The sequence below is a fragment of the Bubalus kerabau genome, chromosome 3 (assembly GCF_029407905.1).
Source record: "Bubalus kerabau isolate K-KA32 ecotype Philippines breed swamp buffalo chromosome 3, PCC_UOA_SB_1v2, whole genome shotgun sequence".
Classification (NCBI taxonomy): Eukaryota; Metazoa; Chordata; class Mammalia; order Artiodactyla; family Bovidae; genus Bubalus; species Bubalus kerabau.
The window spans coordinates 95,020,145-95,045,674 of record NC_073626.1 but is presented as its reverse complement, the minus strand read 5'-3'; the positions used below and the strand labels follow the sequence as shown (position 1 = coordinate 95,045,674).

General features: G+C 38.3%; 1 protein-coding gene across 2 annotated transcripts in view; it reads left to right on the top strand.

Moving 5' to 3' along the window:
- The first annotated feature begins 9,523 nt into the window (after positions 1–9,523).
- Positions 9,524–25,530, top strand: part of KCNJ3 (potassium inwardly rectifying channel subfamily J member 3) — a 196,612-nt gene continuing 180,605 nt past the window's right edge. For both annotated transcript variants that reach the window (XM_055572528.1, XM_055572529.1), the window contains exons 1-2: positions 9,524–10,695; positions 20,549–20,765. In XM_055572528.1, coding sequence (XP_055428503.1) covers positions 9,994–10,695; positions 20,549–20,765 — 919 coding nt within the window. In that variant the 5' untranslated portion in view covers positions 9,524–9,993. The remainder of the gene's footprint in view (positions 10,696–20,548; positions 20,766–25,530) is intronic.

Below are 25,530 nucleotides of genomic sequence, written 5' to 3'. Positions count from 1 at the left end.
TAGTCAATATTTTTTCAATCAGGAGACTCACAGTTGTGTCTACTGTGTAGGCTGCTGGTAACATACCTAATTTAATGGCACAGTTTAAATGAATTCTGCTGACTACGCTGTCCTTCATCTGTGTTACCTCTAACAATTGGTATGCAACCTCTCGCAGCTATAGAGGCAGCCTTGTCATTCATTGGTATTGTCAAGAAGCATAAATAATCACTATGTGACATTTTGACACAAGGGTTTATTTAGTGATGTTTGCATTCTGACATTGACAGAATATGTGAGGACATTTCATCAGCAGCAACTTTAGCCTCACAGAATGCAAAAAAAGATACGCACTTTACTGATGGCTAGAACTGGGCTGTGACCTCCCTATCCCATCCTCTCTTTCTCCCCTTCTCTAATTGTTGCATCCTTGTTCTTTGATTTTGCTAAAAACTACTTGCTGAAAGAATTTTATTTCTACATACATGAAATTATTTGATCCATTATTTGGTCATACATCCATTATGTGGTCATTTCACAGTATGTTTAATTTCTTTCTTTGGTTGTTCATCTTGATGCAAAACAAAAACAATATAGAAAGGTAACTATTGAACAGCAGGCATCTTCTTTATCTTACCTGCATAATAGATTGCTAACACCTATCCTCTCTCTCCAGAGAAATTCACTAATTAAAAAAAAAAAATGTGTCAATCACCTAAGCTCTGTTTGGAGGAGAGACTTTTCAATTAGTAGAGATGAGAGAGGGAAAAAAAGAGTAGCTTTGGAGAATCATTACATTTAATTATTACTTCAATGCCAAGATGCTTTCAGAGCCTCAGTATAATCTATGGTGTCATAATAAATAGGTAGAAGCTCTTTATGAATAAACTAGATATAATCTTTACTTTCAGAGCAGTTTTGACAATAATTGCTTAGCCTAGTCAACCAGAAATTTGAATTGCTGAAGTACCCACTTTGAAAGTTGGAGGAGGAACCATGTAAGAGGGAAACACAGAGTTTTAGTGCACTTCTTCCACTCTACCCCTGGAGTTTACTAACCCACAGCGCCTCTTCTGTTAACTCATAGGGAACATGAAGATGATCTCTGGACGGCTGGATCATCACTAACATAGGTGAGTTTACGATGTCATTTTACTAAATGAAAGCAAAGCTAAATGAAAAAAAATATTGAGAGTTTTCTCTGAGTAAAAAACTGGGAGGAATTTTAGAAGTAAGTGTGTATAAAAATGACATTCTGGTTTCTAGTTGTTATTGTCTTTATTTCTGTAATTGTTCTTTACCCAGTCTTCTCCAGCTAATCATGTAATACAAAACCTGTATTAGCTGAGATCTGCTAATCTCAGCTTGGCTGTCAGCCGACGCAGCCACCTAGTTTCATGGCTAACGTGCTCTGCCACAGGTTGATCAGTGATCTTTGTGAGAGTTTTAATTTTTGTGCTCTTTCTTCTTCCCTCCTTTTCTTCCTTCTGCTCTCCCTCCCTTTCCTAGTTTCAGTTATTTTAAATCAGGAAAGTATGATAAATAGTGGTGAAGAGAGATTATAAAGGCAGAATTTCTAAATTTACATCTGTATTCAGGGAAAGTTGTAGAAACATTATTAATGAAAAAACTTAAAACATTAATGGGCTTAAGAATTTAGTGGCCCCAGATTCTTCTATTCAGTTGCATTATTTATGAGTGTGGGTGGTAGGACTGGGTGAAACTGCAAGTAACCTGCATTGCGTCCTGTTTTGCCCAGGTGCTTTTGCAAGGAGGGAAAGATCTTCCTGTTACGTTGCATTCAGATCTGCAGGTGTTGGACTCTGGTGATTTGTGACAGTTCATAGAACAAGGGGTTACTAATCCCAACTGTCTTTTTCCAGTTAATCAAAGGACGGGGCCTTTGAGGAATGGGGAAGAAAGAGTGATGATACTTCTACATGTGACACTTCCCAGGGAAGCTCATCCACCATAAGCAAGCAGTTCCTACAACCAATGTTTCCCAGTCCTAGCTGTGCTGTCAGAACCACCAAGGGGGCTTTTGAAAAATACTGATGCCTGGGCCTTATGCAGAGAGAATCTGATAGAATGACCTGGGGTGAGGTCACAAGGTGATGCTAATGCACAGTTATTGATAGAAATGATAACAGGATAATTAGATTTCAGAAAATTCTACATGTTGTTCCACTTTCCTTTCTGGGGCTTCCCAGGTGGCACAGTGGTAAAGAATCCACCTGTTAATGCAAGAGATGTGAGAGACACGGGTTCAATTCCTGAGTTGGGAAGATCCCCTGAAGAAGGAAATGGCAGCTCACTCTTGCCTGAAAAATTCCACAGATAGAGGAGACGGGTAGGCTACAGAACACAGGGTCTCAAAGAATCAGACACGACTGAGCACACACAGCAGCACTTTCCTTTCTAATCTGGGTTTCCTGCTATGAAATGTTGCTTGATTTCCATCCTCCATCTCTTTATCATCTCGTGTATTTTCTTTCATAATTTCTCTTTTACTCTCTTCTCCTGTCCTATGCCTAACTATTTCATGACTCTTGTCTCTCTCTCTGTCAAGCTGCCTCAGTCTTGGAAGATGCTAAAAGAAGTTTTTTTTTTATATATATAATCCTACCCTCTAGAATACTGTAACTGAAGACAAGATCAACATGGCCATAGGCTATTACTCCCCTCACTCCTGCCGGGAAAAAAAAAAGAGAGAGAGAGAGATTCATGTCATTGTACGGGGACAAAACTGAAGATTTATGAACACAGTCATAAACAGTTGTTTAGACTATACTAGTATTTCTGGATATTTGTAACAAAACTTCTGAAAAGACTCTGATAGATTCCACTTCTCTGATTAGCAGCCATGGAGGTTTGCCATTTGATCTGCCCTGGAGAATGCCTTCAGCTGGAAGGAGCGCAAGGGATGGTCTGGCTTCTGGTGACAGCATCTTCCTGGTCGGCTGCAGCATTCAGCCAGTCATGTTCTTCTGAGGGCATCCCCTAGCCAATGACAGCTCAGTGAGCCCATGGGACAGGGCTATCTGTGCCTGACTTTGTATGGACACTATTCCAGGAGTCAAATTTTGCTCCCCATGGGGTTGGCCAATTTGCATCACAGTCTGAATGTCTCTCTATTCTACTTCCTCTCACCTTTCTTTTCATTAGCATCAGATTAACATCACAGCTTAAAGGCTCTTTCTGCTTCATTCTGTCTCTTCCTCTTCCAAGTGTCACCCCTAAGAAAACTTTTGCCCTCCTAGCTTTGTCTGTGTATCTGCTTCCAGATAAACTGTACTGACACAATCTGTCAATCTTCTAACATTTTAATGAAAATGGCAAAAGTGGCATTTTTATTTTCCCATAGTGGAAACTAATTACAATCTTTTCTGTGTATACTAGCACAAAAATTAGCATGAAAAATGTACTCTATTGTTCCAAAATGCTACTCTTCGTATTTTTTCTTCCAGTATTTAATGTTTAACTTTTTATGAGTATAAGTGACTTCTTATCCCATTATGTAGAAATGTTACCTCTTAGAATTTTGGACATTAAAACTCTGTCTTTGGATATCTAAAATAAAGTCATTTGGATAGAGATAATTTAATGCCTAAAAATGTATGTGATTCATAGGTTTGGAAACTCACCTTCAGAAGCATTTCCTAAAGAGACTCGTTCTTGTGAACCTTAACTAAAGCAATCTTTTTCCTTTAGATGCTTACCACATTGTATTATTATTGCTGTTGTTAACATATTTTATTTACGTTACATTGTTATCATTTCTGACGTGCACAACCCTTGGCATAGTGCTGGGCACATGGTTTATGCACATTAAGTGTGTGTTGTATTGAACTAAGCAGCATTTTTGTACATATTTTGACATCTGGGACTTTATCAGTGTTCTTAGGGGAGAAATTCTCAGACATATAACTTCAACTGACATAATTCCAATAGGTAATTATTTTTTCTTTCATATCCTTAATAAACCCTTGAGTTTGATAATTATTTCTTTTCTAACAGACCTTAGTTTTGAAAGACTTTTTAAAAGTCTTTATTCTTTCATAAACCAGAGTATTCCCATGTATAGGACTGGAGTAAAGAGCAGGTTTGTGTCAGAAAAATTGTCACTAAATAAATGGTCTCCAAGTGATAATGGCATCTTGCCTTTCTCTGAATCCTCTGGCAGAGGCCAGGATTCGGAGCCAAGATGAAGGACTGGATGAGTCATCTGCTATGGTATGGCAATGCCTCTGTTCTCAAGTCTGTGCAATCAGATCTCAAACTGATTTCTCCCTTTCATTTTTTTTCCCCTTCTTTTTTTGGCAAGAGAGAAAATAACTTCAGTATTTCTTTTTTTAGGAGGATTGGAAAAAAAAAACACACCATTCTATTGCCCAAAATTGCATACAGAATTTCAAAGAGTGACCTCTTCCCAAATATAGCAGAGCTTATGGTGGTAATGGGATATGTTAGCTTTTGAAGCATAAGAGCTTCAGATCCCAAGCCTGCCCATCCCTTCACCAGACTTTGGAGAATGGTAGGACTAGGAGTAAAGGAGTATTAAATATAATACCATTTTCACCTGGGAGTAATTAATATTTCTGGCCATGCAGACTGTCCCATGGTGGGAGTCACAGTAAAAATAAGTGAATGACGAGGAGATGAACCCCAGGTATGCTGAAATGTTCAAAGCCTTGCTTTTTTCACAGTTGGCAGACTAAGTCATTTTTAGAATTTGGACTTCTCGGGGGCAGAGGGTTTTTTCTTTTACATTAAATATACTCTTTTCTCCACACTGTTCTGTTATATAATAGGGTGAGTGCAAGTGCAAAGTCATGCTTTTTCAGTATTAAAACACAGAATCATATCCTTCATTTTTAAAGTTACAGTTATTCGTGTTATTACTAATTTTGGACACAGCAAATAAGACATTGCCAGAATCACTTTCTGGGAAGAATAAATGTGTAGCTTGTTTAGAACTGAGTTGGTTGTTAAATATAGCTTTGATTCCTTCCCCTCCTCCAGCTAAGAACCGCATGGTAGTTTTGTTGGTAATCTACCACCCTGTCTTTAAATGGTAGCTTGTGTATTCTCCAGTTCTATTTTCCACATTGTTCTGGCTTTGTGGCCTTGGCTGAAACTGTGTGCCTCTCCTGTCTTTGGCCCATTCTGTCCACAGTGTTTCACTTCAGTTCATCAGACAGCACCTGATTAGGTGGCCTTCTGTCATCCATTCTCTACACGTCTTGCCTGACCTCAGCACCGCGGGGCTGGCTGCTCTCCAGAACCTCATCATGGAAGCAGCTGCCCTGACAGGGGAAGATGTGCTTGGTTCATCTTTGAACATTTTCAAGGAGTGGGACTGGATGTCACAAATAGGTCAAAGGCTCAGTCACATGTAAAGGGTGACAATGATGGCATCCTGAAAAATCTTTAACTTATCAGGCAGTACTGCTTCTCTCCAAGAGAGACCTTGAAAATGGGGAGACATGCTTTGGGATCTCGTCTCTACCATCTTGTAGGCTCTGAAACAGGAATAGTAACTGTAAAGTTCCAAGCGAGTTTCCTGGCACGTTACAGTAGGCTCAGTAGTTTATGTTCTTTTTTAAAATGTATTAAATATTTAACTTTGCAAGGCAGGGTTGGGTAGCTGGAGTGCTAGATGGTATCTAAATATCAAGAGGTGGATGTTCAGGGTGTTTACCATTTTACAAGGGAAATCTTGGTAAATTCTGAACTCAGGCACAGGCCAGAAAGTAAAAGCCATATTGCAAATCTAGGGGAATTAGAATTCAGAGAAGGGATGATTGTGGCTAGTGGGAGCATAAGGTAAAGGTGGGGGAGATGGCACTTGAAATAAAAACTAAAGAAATTTCTCCCTTCGCTTATGTATACACTAGAGATGGTAATTTGGACTTTTCAGGGATAGAAAAAGAAAACTTAAAGTGACAAGACAGACGTTGAGCAAATGCAGTTCATGTTTGGGAAACTGCAGAACCAAAGTTGTCTGAGTCAGAGACCACATTAAAGGGAACGGAGGAGATAATTTTGGAAACATAGGTTAGGCTATATTCTGGTGGACCTTAGATCTCAACCTGTATGAGCAGTGTGGTGGAGCAGAAGGAGACCCTGGCTATGGAGCAGGAATCCCAGATTCCTTTCTATGCACCTGGGAAAAGATGGCAGAGCAACCAGGTTCTAAAGATTCATTGCTTTGGGTTCAAATCTCAAAGTTTCTACATATTAAGTCTGTGACATTGACCCAAGTGATTTCCCCCTTCTAGCCTCTAGACTAGACTATGCTTCTTAACATATAAACTTGTTTATAAATTTGGTTGTTGGTTAGGGACTTTGGGATGTTCATGTACACACTGCTATATTTAAAATGGATAACCAACAAGAACCTATTGTATAGCACATGGAACTCTGATCAATGTCATATGCCAGCCTGGATGAGAGAGGTGTTTTGAGGGAATAGATGTATGTATGTGTATGGTTGAGTACCTTCACTGCTCACCTGAAACTACCACAACATTGTTAATTGGCTATACCCCAATACAAAATAAAAGTTTAAAGTTTGGGAAAAAAGATTGGTTGTTGGAAAATGGCAAGGTTTTTCATAGAAAAACTTTTTTTTTTTTTTAAAGTGGGAATGTTTAAAAGCTTGGAAATGATATAATTAAATGAAATAATCAAATAGCTCTTTGGTTTCCATGCCACTGATAAATGGATACGATTCTAAGGAGACAGACCTAGTAATATTACCTAGGACAGCTTGAAGGAGTAAAAGGCTAAAGGTAAGAACATCATTTGACTTTGGGTCTAAAACGAAATGACGATTTGAAGAAAGTAGCATTTAAAAAAGAGAGATCAGAGGGACAATCAAAGGATTTGGCAACTGACTGAATATCAGTTTGAAAACTAACAAGCACAGGAAGGATTGCTTTAATTTACATGCTTTTTTATATTAAATTATTTAAGTGACCTGATTTAGGGATAACTTTTAATTTTGCATTACTCAGTGCATGTGGAGTTTCTAGTGATATATGTATGTTGGTATATGCTACTGATCGAATAAGCATTTATTGTGGACCCAGTACATGACAGATAGTGTTCGAGGTGTTAGGGACAAGATGTGTGCTTTTCCATTCCAGGACTCTGACAGAATGAGAGAGAAACAGGAAACAAATGAAGAAAATAGTAGCTGGAAAAAGAAGTATCATGAAGATGAACTAAGTTGATGTGATAGGGGGTAGATGAGAGGCTAGTGAAAGAGCTCCTTAAGGAGGACACATTCAAGCTGAGGTGAATGATTGAAGAAATCAGCAATATGGAATGCCATGGCAAGAACATTTCAGAAAGAGAACACAGATAAACAAAGGTCCAAGGATGAGAATTATGCCTCAGTGGGTTTCAGGATTTGAAAGAAGCCAGCCTGGCAAGGGCATCATGACTTAGGAGGAGAGCAGTCAGAGATGAAAGGAGAATATGTGCTAGTTCACAGCTTGAGACCAACTCCAAACACTCATTCCTCATCTCTTGGCCTCATTGCAACTTTACAGCCCAGTCTATGACATCCTTTGCAGCTAGAAGAGTTAATAAAACCACATTCATTCTCCTTTTCAGGTATCAACTTTGGGAAAATGTTCAAGCTCCCAATTTTCCAGAATAGAAAGTTGAGGGTCAAAGACTTTGTGTGCAACTTGTTCAGGGTCACACAGTTTGTAAATAGCAGGGCCAAAACTCAAATCAGGTCTATGATCCAGGCCCAGAGAAATTTCCACTTCCCACAGGGTCACTTTCCCTTCTTATGTAATCCTAAAGAATCACAGTCACTGACCCCTTATCAGAGAGCCTGCAGGAGAAGTCTGTAACCTGGCGTAGGGATTTTAACCAAACCACAGGGCAAGAGTCCTCTACTTATGGCTGACCCGCACTAAGGTTGAGAGAGAATTAGAAGAGAGCACCTATTGGAGGAGAATTAGTAGAAAGATTCATTTTCCTTTGCCTGGGAGTCTTACAGCAGCCCCTTGTTTTCATAATCCCATGATTTGATGATTTTCCAACAATTCAATTTTATGGATCTGGAATGAATGGAATATGCCATAAGAGACCATGGCATTTTAGAACAAACATGAAATGTGGTAAACAAACTGATGTTTCCACATGGGCGCTATATTAGCTATTTCTGCACTTTGTCCTTCCATTAAGTTAACTGCCAGGCCTGGGTTGTTACAATCCAGCCTTCATCCCTCAATTACAGCCACACATTAACTCCGGACATTCTGAGCCTTTCTAATAGAGCCATTCTCAGGCAGGACTGTGAGCTCTCCTAGGAGTGTCTCCCGTCTCTTCTGTTCCCATCTTGAGCCCCCTCTTCTACTTGCAGCTCTGAGTTCTGAACAGGTTTATCACGAAGCCAGTTGCGGTCTCTCTTTATCGTGCATCCTTAAACCCAGGCATCCGTGTAAAGGAGAGCCCTAGTTATACAGACACATTATACTTCTCCCCTTTCAAAGAGAAGCCTTTCCTGCTTGTTGGGGGGTTTCTGCCTGGTGCAGAGGGGGCGAGGAAGAAGAGTTGGCTGGCTTTGGGGAGCAGATTTAGAGTCGCATCTCATTGGAGGGGCTAGCTTTTTCCTGAGCTGCCAGACACTGCAGGCTCAACTGAGGCGCGGAGGTGCAATTCAGGCTGGTGAAACAGCGGGGGAAGCAGGACAGGCGGGGCTAGCGCGTCTCTGCAGCGGATCACAAGCACCCGCACACACACCACTCTCCCGCCGCCCCCGGCTCGCGCCTCGCTCCTTCCCACCCGGGCCGCAGAGACGCGGACCGGGAGTGGGGGCCAGGGAGGGAAGAGGAAAAAGGCAGGCGCCGTGAAGCCGAGGAAAAGCTGGAGCGGCGCTGGTATTTCACCTGAGAGTCTGACCCGAATCCCGAAGCTCAGACCCCCTTCAGCAGCACCTTTGTCGCCAGCTAGGAGAGCGCGGCGGTGCCCAGGAACCCTCGAGTCCCGCTTCCAAGTCTTCCTGTGCCCGGTGCACCAGGATCCTCCCGGTGGGGGCCGCGCGGTGCCCCCAGAAAGGCGCGGAGCTTGGGGGACCGGCGTTGGCGCCCATCGTGGTGCGTCGGGAAAAGTGGAGGCGAGAAGAGCCTTGAGGGCAGAGTGCGAGGCCCTGAGGCCGCTGCCGCCCGCGGCGCCGCCTCCTGCCCTCTCCCCTAGGGTGAGTGCCGGGCTGTAGCGCACCGCCACGTCTGCCCGGCGCGGGGGCGGCCGGGGGGCCCGGGTGGCGCCCGCGGAAAGTCCGCGGCTAGCGGACGGCAGGCGGACGCGTCTCTGGAGTCCGGAGAGAGGACTCTGAGCCGGGAGGACGTGGGTAGGGGCTGCTGCACCCTTGCCCGGGCAGAGATGCCTTTGGGCGGGATTTGGGCCAAAAGATAGGAGGCGGGAGCGCCGGAGGGAGCCGGCAGCCGTCCCGGGGGGTGGGGGGGACGGGCGAGCTGGGAGCGGCGGGGTGGGGGGGGGAGGGTCTGGTTGGAGCAGGTAGTGCCGCTTGGGCAACCCGGTGAGTTGGCCGGTGGGGAGGAACTCGCTGGTCAACTCGTTAATTTTAAAGCAGTCAGTTTGGGAGTGCGGCAGGATAGTCAGGGGGGCTGTGAGAAAGCGAGAGGTGGCCCCCGGGATGCCGGTGGTGGGGGCAGAGAGGAGAAGCCTGGAAAAGCTTGGAGGCGAATTCGCGCTTGGGTTCGTGGTCCTCGCAGCCCTCCTGCCTTGAGTGTGGGAGAACACTTTTTTCGGTTTTAAGACAGCGTGGAGAGAAAGCCTCCGTCCCAGGGGAGGAGAGACGTCTGCGGGGGGCAGAGACCGCAGCTACCGCCGGGTGCGCCCCCCACCCCAGGCGCGCCGGCTTTGGTCCCCCCTTTCTCTCCCGCCCCCACCTCCTTATTGGTGCTGGTTTGCAGCGCTCGGCTCCTGCGCCTTCGCTTCGCGTTTGAATCTGGCTCGCCCCTCCGTATTATGTCTGCACTCCGAAGGAAATTTGGGGACGATTACCAGGTAGTGACCACCTCGTCCAGCGGCTCGGGCTTGCAGCCTCAGGGGCCGGGCCAGGGCCCGCAGCAGCAGCTTGTGCCCAAGAAGAAGCGACAGCGGTTCGTGGACAAGAACGGCCGGTGCAATGTCCAACACGGCAACCTGGGCAGTGAGACGAGCCGCTACCTCTCAGACCTTTTCACCACCCTGGTGGACCTCAAGTGGCGCTGGAACCTCTTCATCTTCATCCTCACCTATACAGTGGCCTGGCTCTTCATGGCGTCCATGTGGTGGGTGATCGCCTACACTCGGGGCGACCTGAACAAAGCCCACGTCGGCAACTACACGCCCTGCGTGGCCAATGTCTATAACTTCCCTTCGGCCTTCCTCTTCTTCATCGAGACCGAGGCCACCATCGGCTATGGCTACCGCTACATCACCGACAAGTGCCCCGAGGGCATCATCCTCTTCCTCTTCCAGTCCATTCTCGGCTCCATCGTGGACGCTTTCCTCATCGGCTGTATGTTCATCAAGATGTCCCAGCCCAAGAAGCGCGCGGAGACCCTGATGTTTAGCGAGCACGCGGTGATCTCTATGAGGGACGGGAAACTCACGCTCATGTTCCGAGTGGGCAACCTGCGCAACAGCCACATGGTCTCCGCGCAGATCCGCTGTAAGCTGCTCAAAGTAAGTGCTATCCGCCCCCTCCCCACCTGGCGGCCGCCATTCCTCACGCTCGGGGGAATTAACCCACTTGAGAGCTACCCTCAGGCTCCTAGTCTGTCTTACGCTACAGGCAGACTTGTTTTTTTCGGGGTGGAAGATGGGGCAAAGAGAGTACCATCGACAGTTCTGTTCTTTTCCCACCCATTCTCTTGCAGTTGTTTGTTTTATTCTTATTTATATTCATCGGAAGTACTTGTATCGCTTTCTGGACTAATAACACTTAACGGAGTGGTGTTGGCTCCTGGACCTCTGAGGTACAGGAATGCCCTGTTCTCCTTCCTACCCTGGCTCTTTTCCTATTTAGAGAGCTTTGAATTTGTTGTCAGTACACCATTCCAGTAAACTTGAAGTAGTAAAACTGAACAGGCTTTTAGTCTGAAGACAAAAGGTGCTGAACTTACCTCAGTTTTCACCTAAGGCTTTATTTATTTATTTGTAGTTCTCTCTCTTCCTCCCCTCCCCCCCCCCTTAGTATCAGCAAGTGGATGATTGCTTCAGACCCAATAACTCTGTGGTTATCTTTTTAACAAGTACACAGATGGGAGAAGCAGTTTATAAAGTGGAAAAAGTAACACCTGGTTGTTACCAATTTTTATTTTTACTAAGTATTATCCTAGAGAAGTATTCTGTGCAAGCTGAGTGCTTTTCCTGCAGTCTCTTTAATTAATTTTATTCTTAATTGCTTGTTTTTATGAAGCCTTTGTCAAGTACAGATTTCACCTGAAACTTCCTAGTATCTATTAAAGAAGATTGCTTCCTACCAACAGCCGTGTACATGCTAAAAGAAATCGCTTCTGGAGTGATTTTTAAAGCAAGGTCCATCTAGTCGTTAGAGGGCACCACTACAAACAAGGAGAGAAGCCCACTCTGCACACTAACCCAATTAGAGTGAGGGATACAAGCCCAGTTCTCTCGGTGTTATTTATAGTTCATCTTTTTGAGGGATTCTCCTTAGTTTTCAAATGTTCATAAACTGAGAAAGATGACCGCAATACAATCTCAACAATTTATCTGACATTGCATAGAAAGCCATAGCCACATTCATAATTTTAGCACTAATAAAAAATGTAGGTTGACATTTTACCTTTGAGATTTCAATTCTATGTCCCAGGTCTATATGGTTTTATACAGCTTCAGTTTACATGGCAGTTAAAGTAGAACCGCGTGCTTTTAAAAAGTTTGGCTCTTGTGTTATTTTTATCATTCATTTATAAGGTCTTGCCCTAATCAATTTTGACTATCTTGCTCAGGATTGTGTTAGAATTAAAGCAGCTCAGTTGTCCTGTCACTTCACATCATACGCATATATTTCCTATGCTATAGACAGTAAATAAACAAATTGTGTGTAGCTTTCTGGAAAATTTTTAACCTAGTTCCAATGTATATGTTAATTAAGATAATTGTGTAATTTGAGTGGATCATATTCTCTATAAAACTCCAACGAGCTGCATGTAATTTTTAAAACATTTTAGCTTAGTGTATCCTGCTATGGACCACTGTTTGAACTGAGATGTTTGGATCAGGCTAAACATGCTGTAGACATGTTTGTTGTATGTGCCTGTTTCTATGTATAGAACAAGATACATAGCCTCTTTTTTAGGTTAGGTGTACTGGGAACATTTTGTAAATATATTGCAAAAGTCTCTATCGTGGAAGCCATGTTTGTGTGTCACTTTGAGATTCTTACTGAAGAATAGTTTACCATATTGATTGATCTACTAGAAATTAAAAATTAGACCTTAAAGGTCAGTTATTGCTATTCTCTAGTGTTTCAAACATATAAATAATTTATTAAAACGTATCTTTTTAAGGAAGCATATTTAGATGTTTTTAGATTGATCAGAAGTCAGAAATAAATAGAATTAATATACATAGCATGTTTTGGTTATTGTTTTTGCTTTTTACAAAGTTATAGTGAATCTAAAGCCCTGGGTCTCTAGTGATTCAGGACGCTGACAGTGATTTTTCTGCATGAGACCGTGTAGCGCATGTACTGTAAGAAGTGTCTTTATTAAAAAAATAGTTCTCTAGTGCTGGAAAATTTGGAGCAAGGTGCTATATTAACACAAGGTGATTAAAAACATCTAATTAAAACAATATGTATACTATTAAAATTCTTTACTTTTGATATGTTAGGAAGATGTCAGGGTTAAAAGTAAAATTGATTGGCATGTGGCATCAGTTTATATCTAAACAAAATTATGATGAAATTCTGTCCTGATTTTTTTGTGAAGGGAGAGGGTTGATGAGTGGCAACTCTTACTGTAGTTTGCTTGAAGTTGATTTGTCCAGTAGCCATGGTGACTAAAATGAATTCTCAGAGTTCTTGTCATTTCCTTAGACTTCATTAAAAAGGAGCCATGTTTTATTGGGAAAATGATAACATTCAGCAAAATTAGAGGGAAGATTTGCCTTTACTAAATGACTCTTATTTTCTCTTAGGGACTGAGATGAAGTGACCCAAAGCAGCCAACTATATTTTTAAAGTGAAGCTATACCAAAAGCTTAAAGCAATAATATTTTGATGTTAGTCTTATACATCTTATTAAATATTATTACACATTTCAGTTTGTTTTCTTAACCCATGTTTGAGATTTTACATGGAAAATTTATGTATCTTTAATACAAAGAAATACATAGATTTTTAAGGCAACAAAAGCTTAATATTTAACAATAGTTATTATAGTCTGTATGAGTTCTTCCTATTACCTAATTTAATTTCATTTGTATTTTTTTCTGTTGCTGTTTTCTTATTTGCTGAATAAAGCCTATTGTAAATATTAATGTAAGAATTCTATTTGATGATTGTAAAGCGCTTTCTATTCTTGCAAAGACAGTAAGAACATTCATGTGGCTTTCTAATCCTCACCACTGTGAGGTTTTTCATGCATTTTTGGGGGTTCTCTTTCTTGATGGAAGTTTTTTTTATAGTTTTTCTGCTTAATTATTAACTGTTATTAACTTACATGAAAGCAAATTTTATTTCAACTCTATTCCTATCTTCTGAGCTTGCAAATACTGAAATTTATTTTGATATTTAAATATAGATCTTCCAACTGTATGCTTGGAGTGATCAGTCCTTTTCTACTTAGGAAAAAATGAAAGTAGATTAAATAAAAATTTTAGAATATAATTGGAAATTATTCTTTAAAATTTATAATATTATTATAAATACAGCTATAGGAAGCTCTTTTAAGATGAGTGGTCTTTCTCTTTTCATCCCCATATTGATGTTTTATTTGAATTTTCAGTTTATTTTAGCTGTCTTTTTTAAGAAATCTAAAATATAGGAACTAATGAATGGCACAGTTGTGTTAAGTTAACATAACATCCAGTTTAAAATTTTAATAAAAATGCCTGAGTTAGGGAGTTGAGACTAATGGTTGATACTTTGGACCTTGTAATTTAGTGTTGGATTAAAAGGATTTGGAAATCTCACTCCTTCCCACAAATCTAATACTAATGGTCGACTGCCCTAGACTTCCATCTTAATAGGGAAAGATTTAAACTTTTTGATGCATCGTGTAACAGCTTGCACACTTACTGTCCAGAAGCCATTATACTTACATGTATACATGTGTATATGTGTGTGCATGTATAGATAGTCAAACCTTGTTTACATAAAGTAAGCATAAAATCAACTATTGTTAGATACATAATTTAAAATTAAGTGGTAAGGATATTTTTTCTCATGGAAATATAATTTTATTTTTTCATATTTTTATTCATGGAAAATAGTCATCATCTTTCTTTCCTAGGATGTCAGCTATGTAACCCTTAAACTCTCAGTTAGTGAAAAGTAATGGTTCCCAGTTATCTTTTAATATATCACTTATATTATTTTTATAGTTATGTTTTCTATTCTCCATTTATATGGATACTCAAAATTGGATGTTATCTGGTTTCCTCATATGATTGTGATCCAGTGCAGATGCTATAAAAAACAAAATTGAATCTGCAAAACTAATAAGCTCTTCATTCTCTTCATATGTCTTAATCTTTTAGCCACAGTGATTCCTGGACCATATAATTCCTGATTTTTTTCCATATTATTTATTAGTTTGTCTTCATTCTATACCTTGCACTTAAATGTCATTATGATTTTTGACTCTATATGACCCTATTTTATATGACTGACTCTTTTCCCCAGTTGATCTTGGCCAGTTTGCACTTTAGTTTTAATCTTGAGACTATTAGTCATCTCTTTTAAATAAAATAATTCACAAATGAATATCTATTAAAAAAACACTCTTCTCCTGAACATTATACATGTGGCTAGTAAAAAGATTCAAGGAGTCTAGGACTGAGTACCCCAGAACTCTTGGGCTAGATCTTAATGTCAGTGAGGTTTTTTTAGGTGGGTTTATTATGTCTTATTAAAAAAGTAAAGTTCGTATTTAGCCTAGCTTTGCTTTCTCTGACACAAGTACAATAATTCTGTAATAGGTATAGAACTTGGGTTCCTTTTAAAGACTATAATTATTCTTCTTCTTTTAAATAATAGTAATATTTTTTTTTATTATGGTTCCTGCAAAGTACAGGGTGGCTTGTGCTTAGGGGAATACAGCATGAACAGAAATAAGGGCATAAAGACCCACAAATACACAGCAGTAGGTAAGAACAAATGAAGAGAAGCAGGGAAAAACACTTGATGGATTTGAGGGTGTTTGGTGAGTAGGAGGACAATGTGTAAGTAGGGTTACAAATCCCATCCACAGTTATTATTATAAATTCCATAAAAAGTCCCCAAGGAATTACAAAGCTGTTCTTTCATTTGAATGGAATAAAAGCCTCACAAAAATTTATTACAAGATAAATTACATTCCATTCTTTAAGTTACTTTCTTTTTACAAAAATGAACATATTTTTATGGGATAATTGGCTTAGCATTAAAAAAATCTTTATTTTAGGTTTGATGTTGGTCATATTTTTTCCACCTGAGTATTGATGGGATTTCAAACTTAAGGAGTAAAAAATGTACAATTGTAGTTTATCCAGATGAAATTCTAGGTCCATACTTTCCTCTGCCTGACTCTAATTTTGGTCTGATCCCAAAACCATTGCCAGAACAGCTTTGAGTCACAAGACGTTGTTGTTCTTTATCTTTGTACCTGCTTTTGGCTCATTTCCTAATTTTAGATTCCACATGGTACCCTGACGTCATTGCGTGTAATTTTCTAACTTCAGCATATATTCAACATACACATAGACACACACATTGCCCATTTAAAGAGAAATGAAATTTCAGATAGAATAGGGGAGAGATGGTAGGCAAGAAGAGCCACCCTCTCCATCTTCACCTGCTTTGATTTCTTTTCCTTTCTGAACCACTGGCCCTCATTGCCTTTTCCAATGGAGACGTGTGAAAGGTGGTAGAGGGGTAGATCAAGTCTTAGAATATGATAAAGGTGCATCTCACATGTCAGATGTTAGTGATTAAATGTTTTTTTTCTTTTTTTCCCCAGACTCCCCTTGCTTGCCTCTGAGCTAGGAAAGGTCAGAACAGTTAAAATTATAACACAGTTATGGGTTAGAGAGATGGGAGAAAGAGAGCAAAGAGATTGACTGTATTGGTGAAGTTTGTCCATGTTGAATGAATGTGGTCAACTGACCACAAATTTCCCAGAAGGAGAATGAACAAACGTGGATCTGGTTATGCCAAGGGTAGTTGTAACAGTATCCCAGATCAGTGTGTGTGTATGTGTGTGTGTGTGTGTGTCTTTCAATATGTACTCAGCAGTCTTTCACTATAAGAAAGATATTTGTTTGTAAAGTACATAACCATGATAATCCCTTCCAAACATCTATGACTTTTGATTCTTTTTTCACCTATAGTCAGAATTTGTAATTGAATATCTTGCAGGCCTTTTTGGACTCTAAGGGAGTTCAAAGTCATTTGACATTAGCTGCTTCTTTGAAATTAGTACTTGTGACTATAAAATGAGTCACAAACCTTAAGTTCTAGACGTAAATCCATGTGACTTCTAACTGAAGGATATATAACAGAAATAGTATATTTCAATAATAATATTTTATTACAAAGAATAACTTTATTGCCGAAATCTAAATTGTATAAAATAATTTCAAGTATCTATGATATTCTACTTATATTTGGACAATAAATTTAAACAAACTTTATGCCTTAGATTTCCTTGATTTTTCTCTTAATTCCCAGAATTTTCTATATGCAACCAGCCAGAAAAGCTTTAAAATTTCAAAGAGATCTTTATTTCCTTTCGAAAAGTTATTCTGTACAACTGAAAATAAAAGTTATATGGAAGTCATTCTGAGGTCCTAGTGTTTTCAAATTATGTTCTAAATTTTAAAGAATTAACTAATTTTCCATGAGCTGTTTTTCATTCCACCTTTCCCCCACTTATTCATCCAATAGTTTCAAGACTCTTAAGTGATTATTTCATCAAGTAAAGTCAACCTCAGAAATTTTAATAATTTACCACATTAATCTTAACCTTTAGCAGGTATTTTGAATTAATTTTTTGATTTTGACTGTATCTCTTTACATATTTTTATGTAAAAATGATCATGATTCTGTGTTCCCTTTGGAATTAGGAGGTATAATTTATAGAGCGAAAAGATACAATGTAGACTAGGTGCAAACTGCTTTACTAATGAAAGATTCTTCTTTTATCATAATGCTTAAGATAACATAATAAATTAAGGTTAAATAGGTTTTTCTCTAAATTTTTTCTGCCTATTATCAACATTTCTGAGTGAAATGCAGTAATTGTTATATAAATAAGATTATTAGAAATAGATGAAATATTATTGCTACTGATTTATTACATACTCAAGGTACAGATCACAGTTTAATTTTATAAGGGCACATACATAAATCCTCTTTTTTCTTTGTGTTTGTCATGTATGTATTACAATTCCTTGAGGAAAAGTTCTCAAACTCCAGTTATACAAGTTGAGAAACTTAAAACTATCATAGGCTTTTTTCCCCCCTTGCTCCAGAAAATCTCTAGAATTGCACCAGAATTAGAAAATCCTGGATTATAATTCTTTGTAAGCCTAGAATAGAATGTGCCTGCTTCTAAAGATATATTTGGTAGGCATATATCAGTTTCTGGAATATTGTATTTGGCTGAGCGTTGATAAGATTACCTTGCTCTTGCCAGGAGCTCTGACTTCAAACAATTCCAGTTCTACGAGCACTTGCCAATTCCTTCCCAATCTTTAAATAGAAAAGCTTTCCTTTTAATTCACAGTGATTAATAGGCTTCCAAGTCTACTACAGAGTCAGAGAAGCAAACAGAAATTAGTGAGGTAAGCATATTGATAGTTGGAATATCTCTTAACCAAACAAAATGGAAGAAGACTTGAAAGATAAAATTGTGGATATATGTAGTACCTTAGAGTCATTTAAAGAAAGGTTTAGGTTTACCCACTGGGAAATAATTTCCAATGAATGTGCAGAGAATTTCACTTATCTAAAAAAGATGTAATTGTGAAAAACTTTATTCAGTGAAATGAAGTATTATTTTCCCTATAGTATCACAAAATAAATGCAGTTGTTAACTTTGTTTCTGCCAAAACTTAGGATATAAAGCATTTTTGGAGGAGGGTATAGGCATAATTTCGAGTATATGGAACACATTTTTAAAATCAGAAGATAATGTGGAGTCTGAATGAAATAGATTCATGCATATTTAAGTGTAAATTACCTACATATGAATTAACTGCTTTGCTAAAAATAAGCTATTTCTTGTTCTAGGTTGGCATTTTCCTGATAGCCAGTCTGTTTCTAGGCCACTTCTTTTCATGGGTTGTAGAATGAGCAGAGACTATGAAGCCAATAGCTTACTCTGAGAATGAGGCACATGTATAAATAACAAATATATGAGTGAGGGAGATGAATTTCAGTCTTGGTGTATTATATAAAAGTAAGAAAAATATATGTTCTTTGGGGGAAATTGTTTTAAAATGAATGGGAAAGTGAGCTTAAAATTATATTTGTGAATATTTTTATTTCATGCAGGAAAAGCAGAGCTTAGAATAGTTGGTAAAATGACCTAAATTCTGATATTAACTAGAAATGTCAGAATACCACCTTGTGTTTATATAGCACCTGTTTCTTAGTAGGTGGGAGAACAATGACCCAGGATTTTTGCTTTTATTTTTGCTTTGTATTTAGCTTTTATTTTGCTACATAATCAATATAACTATACAACTGTATACTTGGAAAGTTCTGCTGGCTTAGAAATGATTAGTTTTCTCCAACATTGGTTGTTAGAGCTGCTGTTTTTATTTTTGCACCATCAGGTTTTTCTGTTTTTTTTTTTTTTTTTTTTTTTTTTCCCTTGTCAGTAATCATTTTCTTCTTCTTTTTAAAAATTTAATCAACTACTCCTAGGGCAGAGAAGAAAAATAGTCTCTGTCTTTTCATTGGATGTTTTTCCTACTCAAAACTCCTGAGTATCACTAATTACAAAGTAGCTTCATTAACTGACTAGCTTTGTTTTTTAAGAATCTGCAATTGCTGCTATAACAATTTGTCACCAACTTTAAAGTCTTGGTTCTATTTTGCTGTGGAGGGCAGCTTATTATATACCATAGTTCTCAGTGTTTTCAAGCTCATTTACAAAACCTCTGTCTTTTCTGGAACTCTAAGAGTAAAGACTCTGTCTTCAATCTACTGATTCATTGGACAGACCAGTGTTATGGAGTCTGTTTTGTTTATTAAATTAGCTTTGCAAAGAGTCTCTTAAAATATATTGGATTCTTCCAAACCCCATTTCACCAGCAGCAAGCCTCCCTCTACCCTGATTTTTCTGTATGCAACTGCTTAACCCAGCTTTTATTTTACCAGCATCAGCATGTAAACCTAAATATTTGCTTTTGTGGTCCTTGTAAGTAAGATAAGGAATATGAATATGGAAAGACCAGATATGAAAAATGAATAGAAAAGGGAATTAAGTTTATTTTCATGGCTTGCTAATTGTTTATAATCATGTGTATACTTTTTTTCACCATGTAAGCAGTTTGTTGAATTAACCTTTTCAGTGATTTTTATTGAATGCCACTGTCTTATAAAAATTTTAGTAAGCTACAAGTTTGTCTAATATAGATATTTTAAACTACATTTTGACTTAGATTCATTTGAGCATAAATTTTCACTATTTTTACAATTCGTTAAATAGGTAGAGAAATGAACAACTTTAATGCAGTTATTTAGTAGTAGTTCGAAAACCACTAGTTAACAGCATCTGCTTTTATTTTTATTATGTGAGCTGTAGTGTACATAACATTATTTAATATGATAACATCTTCACTATTCTAGTTTATATCTATTACTTTTCAAATGTCCTGGAAAAATAAATTATTATGCTTGTTTTGTAATAATGCAGTAAATCTGTTTTTAAATTATGATCAACCTTATATCTTTAACTAACTCCATAAGAATTGCCTACTTATATGCTTTGAGAGGAAGAAACATCTGGCATGCAGTGTGTTATCATTTAGTGATTTATGTCAAGCCATAGCACATGTACAGTTAGTTCCACAGTTTGTGTTAACAGCCATTGTTGGACCAGGCGTTTCTCCAAAGCTCATGAGTTAGGGAATGGTAATTATAGTAAGTCGTATATTATAAATAATGCATGTATGTTCCACATGAGTTATGTGGGATTTCGGCCCATTTGCTAGAACATAGCCGCATAATGATTTGTTTGGATTTTGTTGCAGATGATTGATAGTGCAGAATGTTGGCAATAATGTAAATTACTGTTGGGCTTCCTTGCAAATTTCAGTACAAGTGGTGATTTCTTCTCTTTTCTGTGTGCTTGTCTAGTCTCGGCAGACACCTGAGGGTGAGTTCCTTCCCCTTGATCAACTTGAACTGGATGTAGGTTTTAGTACAGGGGCAGATCAACTTTTTCTTGTTTCCCCCCTCACGATTTGCCACGTGATCGATGCCAAAAGCCCCTTTTATGACCTATCTCAGCGAAGCATGCAAAGTGAACAGTTCGAGATTGTCGTCATCCTAGAAGGCATTGTGGAAACAACTGGTGAGTAAAAACATAGCTATGCCATCAAATTTCTTTATTCCATAATAACTTTATATTACATGCATAATACCTCTCATAGATTGGGCTAAATGTCTCAGCTTGCAATAATGGAAGTAATGATTTGTCTGTTATTTCTTTGTAACATTCAGTTGATACTGCTTTGAAAATGAAGATTTATTGTTGTGATGATTGCATGTGTAATGTTAACTCAGAAATTCTTACTGCAAGACAAAAAAGGGAACTGAGATGACTCCTAGAAATGATTATGATGTTCTAGTTTAATTGTGGAGTTGGATTTCCTATAATCATATTTTTTAAAAGGTTTAAGGTTAAAATAAATTCAGGGCAATTAGTGAGCAGCCTGAACTCAGCAGGCATATTCTTGCCTTAGGGATGGTGATTTGGGTGTCACTGATAGAGCTTTGATATGCTACTAAGTGCAACCTCAGTGGAAAATTCCCTGTGTGTACATGTGTATGTGTGTGTGTGTGTGTGCGTGTGCTAAAGCAGCATTTTAATTTCAAAGTAGGTCAGTAGATTTCCCCAGCTGAACCTTGACAAAAAAATATTTAAAAAGAAAATTTCTTCCTTTTCTGCTTTGCTATAGCTAGCTGTGTGCTGTATGTTATTCTTTAAGATGCAATGTTGGTAATGCTGCGAATACTCACAATTTGCTACTCTCTGAGGAGAACAAGGTTGGCAAAAGAAAAATAACAGTAAATCAGAGTATATTATTTGGGACCTAAGCATTGCCAGTTGGTTCGCAATCTGCTGGATGCTTGAGACTAACAATGGAATATCTACATAGTTATATCTATCAGTCTATCTTGAGTTTTATCCTTGCTACAAATAGTGAGAAAGCAGAAATATTTTCACTTTCCATTTTTTTCTGCCAATATCATTCTAGTCATTTTAAAGTACTAGTTATTATGTATAAACTATAGCACTGAAAGTTTTAATAACATTGGCAATAACATAGATGCATTCAAGCCTTATGTCAAGGTAGATGTTACATAAGGAAAGAATCTCCCACCTTGACATAAAGCTTTGTCTAAGGAGCAGGGGGAAGCAAGCCATTGTAATATTATACATCTGCTAGATAATACATATTTGAAATGTCGGCAAGATACTTAATCTCTATAAACTTCTTTTTTTCTCTCTAAAAGGAGAAAGATATAATAATCACCTTGAAGCTACTTGTTGTATTACTATTATTTTGTTAACATTAGTGCTTCACTTTAAAATTTAAGGTTTGGAGGACAATGAGTAAAGACTTAATTCATCAGTCTTTATCTGGAATTTGATTTCTGTGGACAATTTTATGGTTTAAATTCTCTAGATTTTTAACTTACAATTGAAATCATGCGATAGTATATTTTTAAAAATATATTGATAAATGATGAAACCAATCTGTAAAAGCTTCTAGTTCAAGAAATCTTTAAATTTAAGTTTTATTCTCCTCATTTATTGAAGTAATAATATATTGTTAGAGCTTAAACAGCAGATGGTTTTTATTGATTTGTTTTTATAGCATATGGTTCTACTTTTGACACAGCTGGTTATTATTTATTAATTGCTTATTATTCTAATCACTGCCACAGTGAAGTTTCTGTTTCACTTGACGGTCTCAGAAACATTTCACTAGTGATTTCTGTCTACCTATCTATCCATTCATCCATTTTTCCCTACTTATCTCTAGTTAGTGTGTATCTCTTAGGAATGAGAAAATTCTTCTACAAAATCACAGTGTAATTAAGAAAAAAATCAGAATATTAGACAATGATACAGTACTGTTACTTAGCTCATAGGCTACCTTCAGTTGTTCTAGTAATTTCCATCATGGCTATTTTTTCCTGGTTCAACATCAATTTAAGGATTACCCCCTTCTTTGTTTACTTGTCTTCTCAGTCTCAAGATGGAATAGTTCCTCGACCTTACTTTGTGTTCTTGACCTTGATGTACTTGAAGTGTAAAGGCCAGGTATTTAATAGAACGTCTCTCAACTTGGATTTGTCTGAGCCTTCCTTATTCATTAGGTCTTTCAAACTTTGCCTTCTACATGGGCATCTTAAGGGAATACTGAAGCAGACTGTTTTTAAAATACTCATATGTGTTCTTGACTGAAGTGTCTCCATCAGATTTCAGAGGATCATGGTTAGTAAATGATATTCAACATAAATAATTTGGAGTTTTGTAACATTAAATTATTCATTAGGACTGTAGATTTCATTTAAACAATTTCTCTCTTCTCCTTTTTTTTTTTTTTAAATAATGAACTGGCAGAGAGTACTTTCCACAGAAAATGTGAAAACTTGACTGGAAACTGAATTTCTTATTTAGAGATCGCCTTTCATGGAGAAAAGAATAAAGTCTACCTCCTCTTAACCTCTTAACTAAGCCTGTTTTCTAGATCCAGTATAGCAAGAAAAACAGCAAAACATTACTCATAATTTATACATGTTATTTCATGGGAACTTTGTCTGACATTTTGTTTGTGTATATGCTCTAACTAATTAAATCATGTACTGTTCAAACTCTGTAAAATCTGTCTATATTCTCAGACCTTCCTGAGTCTGGTAAAAATATCATAAACATTCTTATGTCCATATGATCCTTTAAAATTATACTGAGGCTTATTTAGATTCATTTTTCAGGATGTTTCCTCCTTTATCCTTTCATTCATAATACTTTCTCATAATAGTTATTTGCTTAGAATAAGGCAAATATGATCTTTGGGGATGTTTTGAACATCAGTAATACCATTTTAGCTCCAGTGTTTTTGTTTGTTTGTTTGTTTGTTTGTTTGTTTCACAGGCTTGTGACTGTTTACTCAATGTAACTTTTCATCATACTTAACATTAAACCACTAAGATTTTTTTAAATCACTCATTCATTCACTAGATAAATATATGAATACATGCTCTGTTCTTGGAAAATATTTGAAATTCTGGCAATATAAAGCATGCTTCCCAGGCTTAGGTTGACAGTCAGGAAAGGTCTCTCTGAGAAGGAGATACCAAAGTGGAGACTTGCGTGTCAAGAAGGACCTTCTGGGTCTGTCTGGAGGAGAGCACAGCAGAGGCTGAGAAGCAACTGGTACAAGGATCCTGAGTTGGGAACCAACCTAACTGATTCCAGGAACTAAAAGAAGGAGGTGGATGGTTAGGATAGAGTGAGCAATGTAGAGTGTGGGGTGAGAGGTCAGAGAGGTGGGGGGGCACCTCTACATGACAGACGATTATATTGCATTGCTCCAGCAAGTGCTGGGATTTGATTCAAAAGCAAAGCCTGCATTGAAATGCTAAGAGTAGTAATTTAGTAATCTCAAACTCTATATAACTGACAAAAAGCTTTTTTTTTTTCATATAAACTGGATTGCATGCAGTTTACTTAAAAACAAGTGACCCCAATGCCTAGGGAATGTATTAAACTTTTGACAGTTTTTGTATTAATAGTACTAAACTTACAGCCTTTATGCCCCAGCACAGGCACACCATTGCTCACTTGGCTGCAATCCTCTGATGAGGATCTTCTGATGTCATTTGGTTTTTGCCTCTTTCCTTCCTGTAGTCACAGTGGGAGTGGTGGTGGTGATGAGGAGGGGGGTGGAAAATTAGAAGCTTTCTCATTTCCTTGAGTCTCAACTTCCAGCTCAAGACTCACAAATAATTACTTTCCCCACCTCCTTGGAAATACTCCTCAGTGATCAGGTTCAGGGATGCTGCCTTGCTTGTTTCTAATGAGCTGGTCTTTCACTTCAAGGAACAGAACATCCACCTCTTCATGAATAACCTCTGCTTCTTGGCTCACATAGCAAATTTCTAAACATAGGTTACCTCCAACTCTTGCTCTCTTTGCTGCTTCTCCCAGGAGGGAGAGCACTGCTAGCGGCAAACAGCATTGCAGATTTGGCTCATTAGAACTCGATGCTTTCAAACTTCAATCTGCTCTCCGCTGCTATTTGGCAGTCTTCTTAATTGTCTTTTCTGCACTCCCAGGCTCTGTCCCCATGGGATCTATTATAGCCGTTTTCTCTCTTTCCATGCCCCCAGTCCCAGCTGTCCTATGCCTTAGCGTACCATCTTTCCACGTAGTCTATCAAAAAGAATGTGATGCTTCAATTTTGATACTTTTTTTTTTGCCCTCTTTGTCCATTTCTCATAACTATCTTCTCTTTTTCTTTGCTGGTGTCTGTGAGTAAAATATCTTTATTCTTCTTCAAAACCATCTCCTTTATCATTATGTTTATTACCTGTGACTCAAATGCCAATACTTATCATACCTAATACTTAAAATAACTGACTCTCATTTCTCTCAAACGTGTTCCAGGGTGTTCTTCATGAAAAACATAATCAAATTATTTATTCTTTTATACTCAAGGTTCTTTCTGGAATTCAGGGACACCACATTCTCTCTCTCCTTCTTTTTTGTTTCTTCTAATTTTTATTTTCCAGTTGTTCCTTATAACCTGTATGACTGCCTCTCCCTATAATTTTTTCCTGGATCGCTGCCCTTCCCTTCTTTCCTTTTGAATCAAACTACTTGATTTTTTTTTTTAATGAATCTACAAAGTACTTTCAAGTCTGTTATTTCTCTTATCTCCAGCTATGAGAAGGAAATGGCGACCCACTCCAGTATTCTTGCCTGGAAAATCCCATGGACAGAGGAGCCTGGGAAGCTACAGTTCATAGGGTCGCAAGAGTTGGACATGACTTAGCGACTAAACTTCTACTATGAAGTCTCTCACTCAGTCGTGTCCGACTCT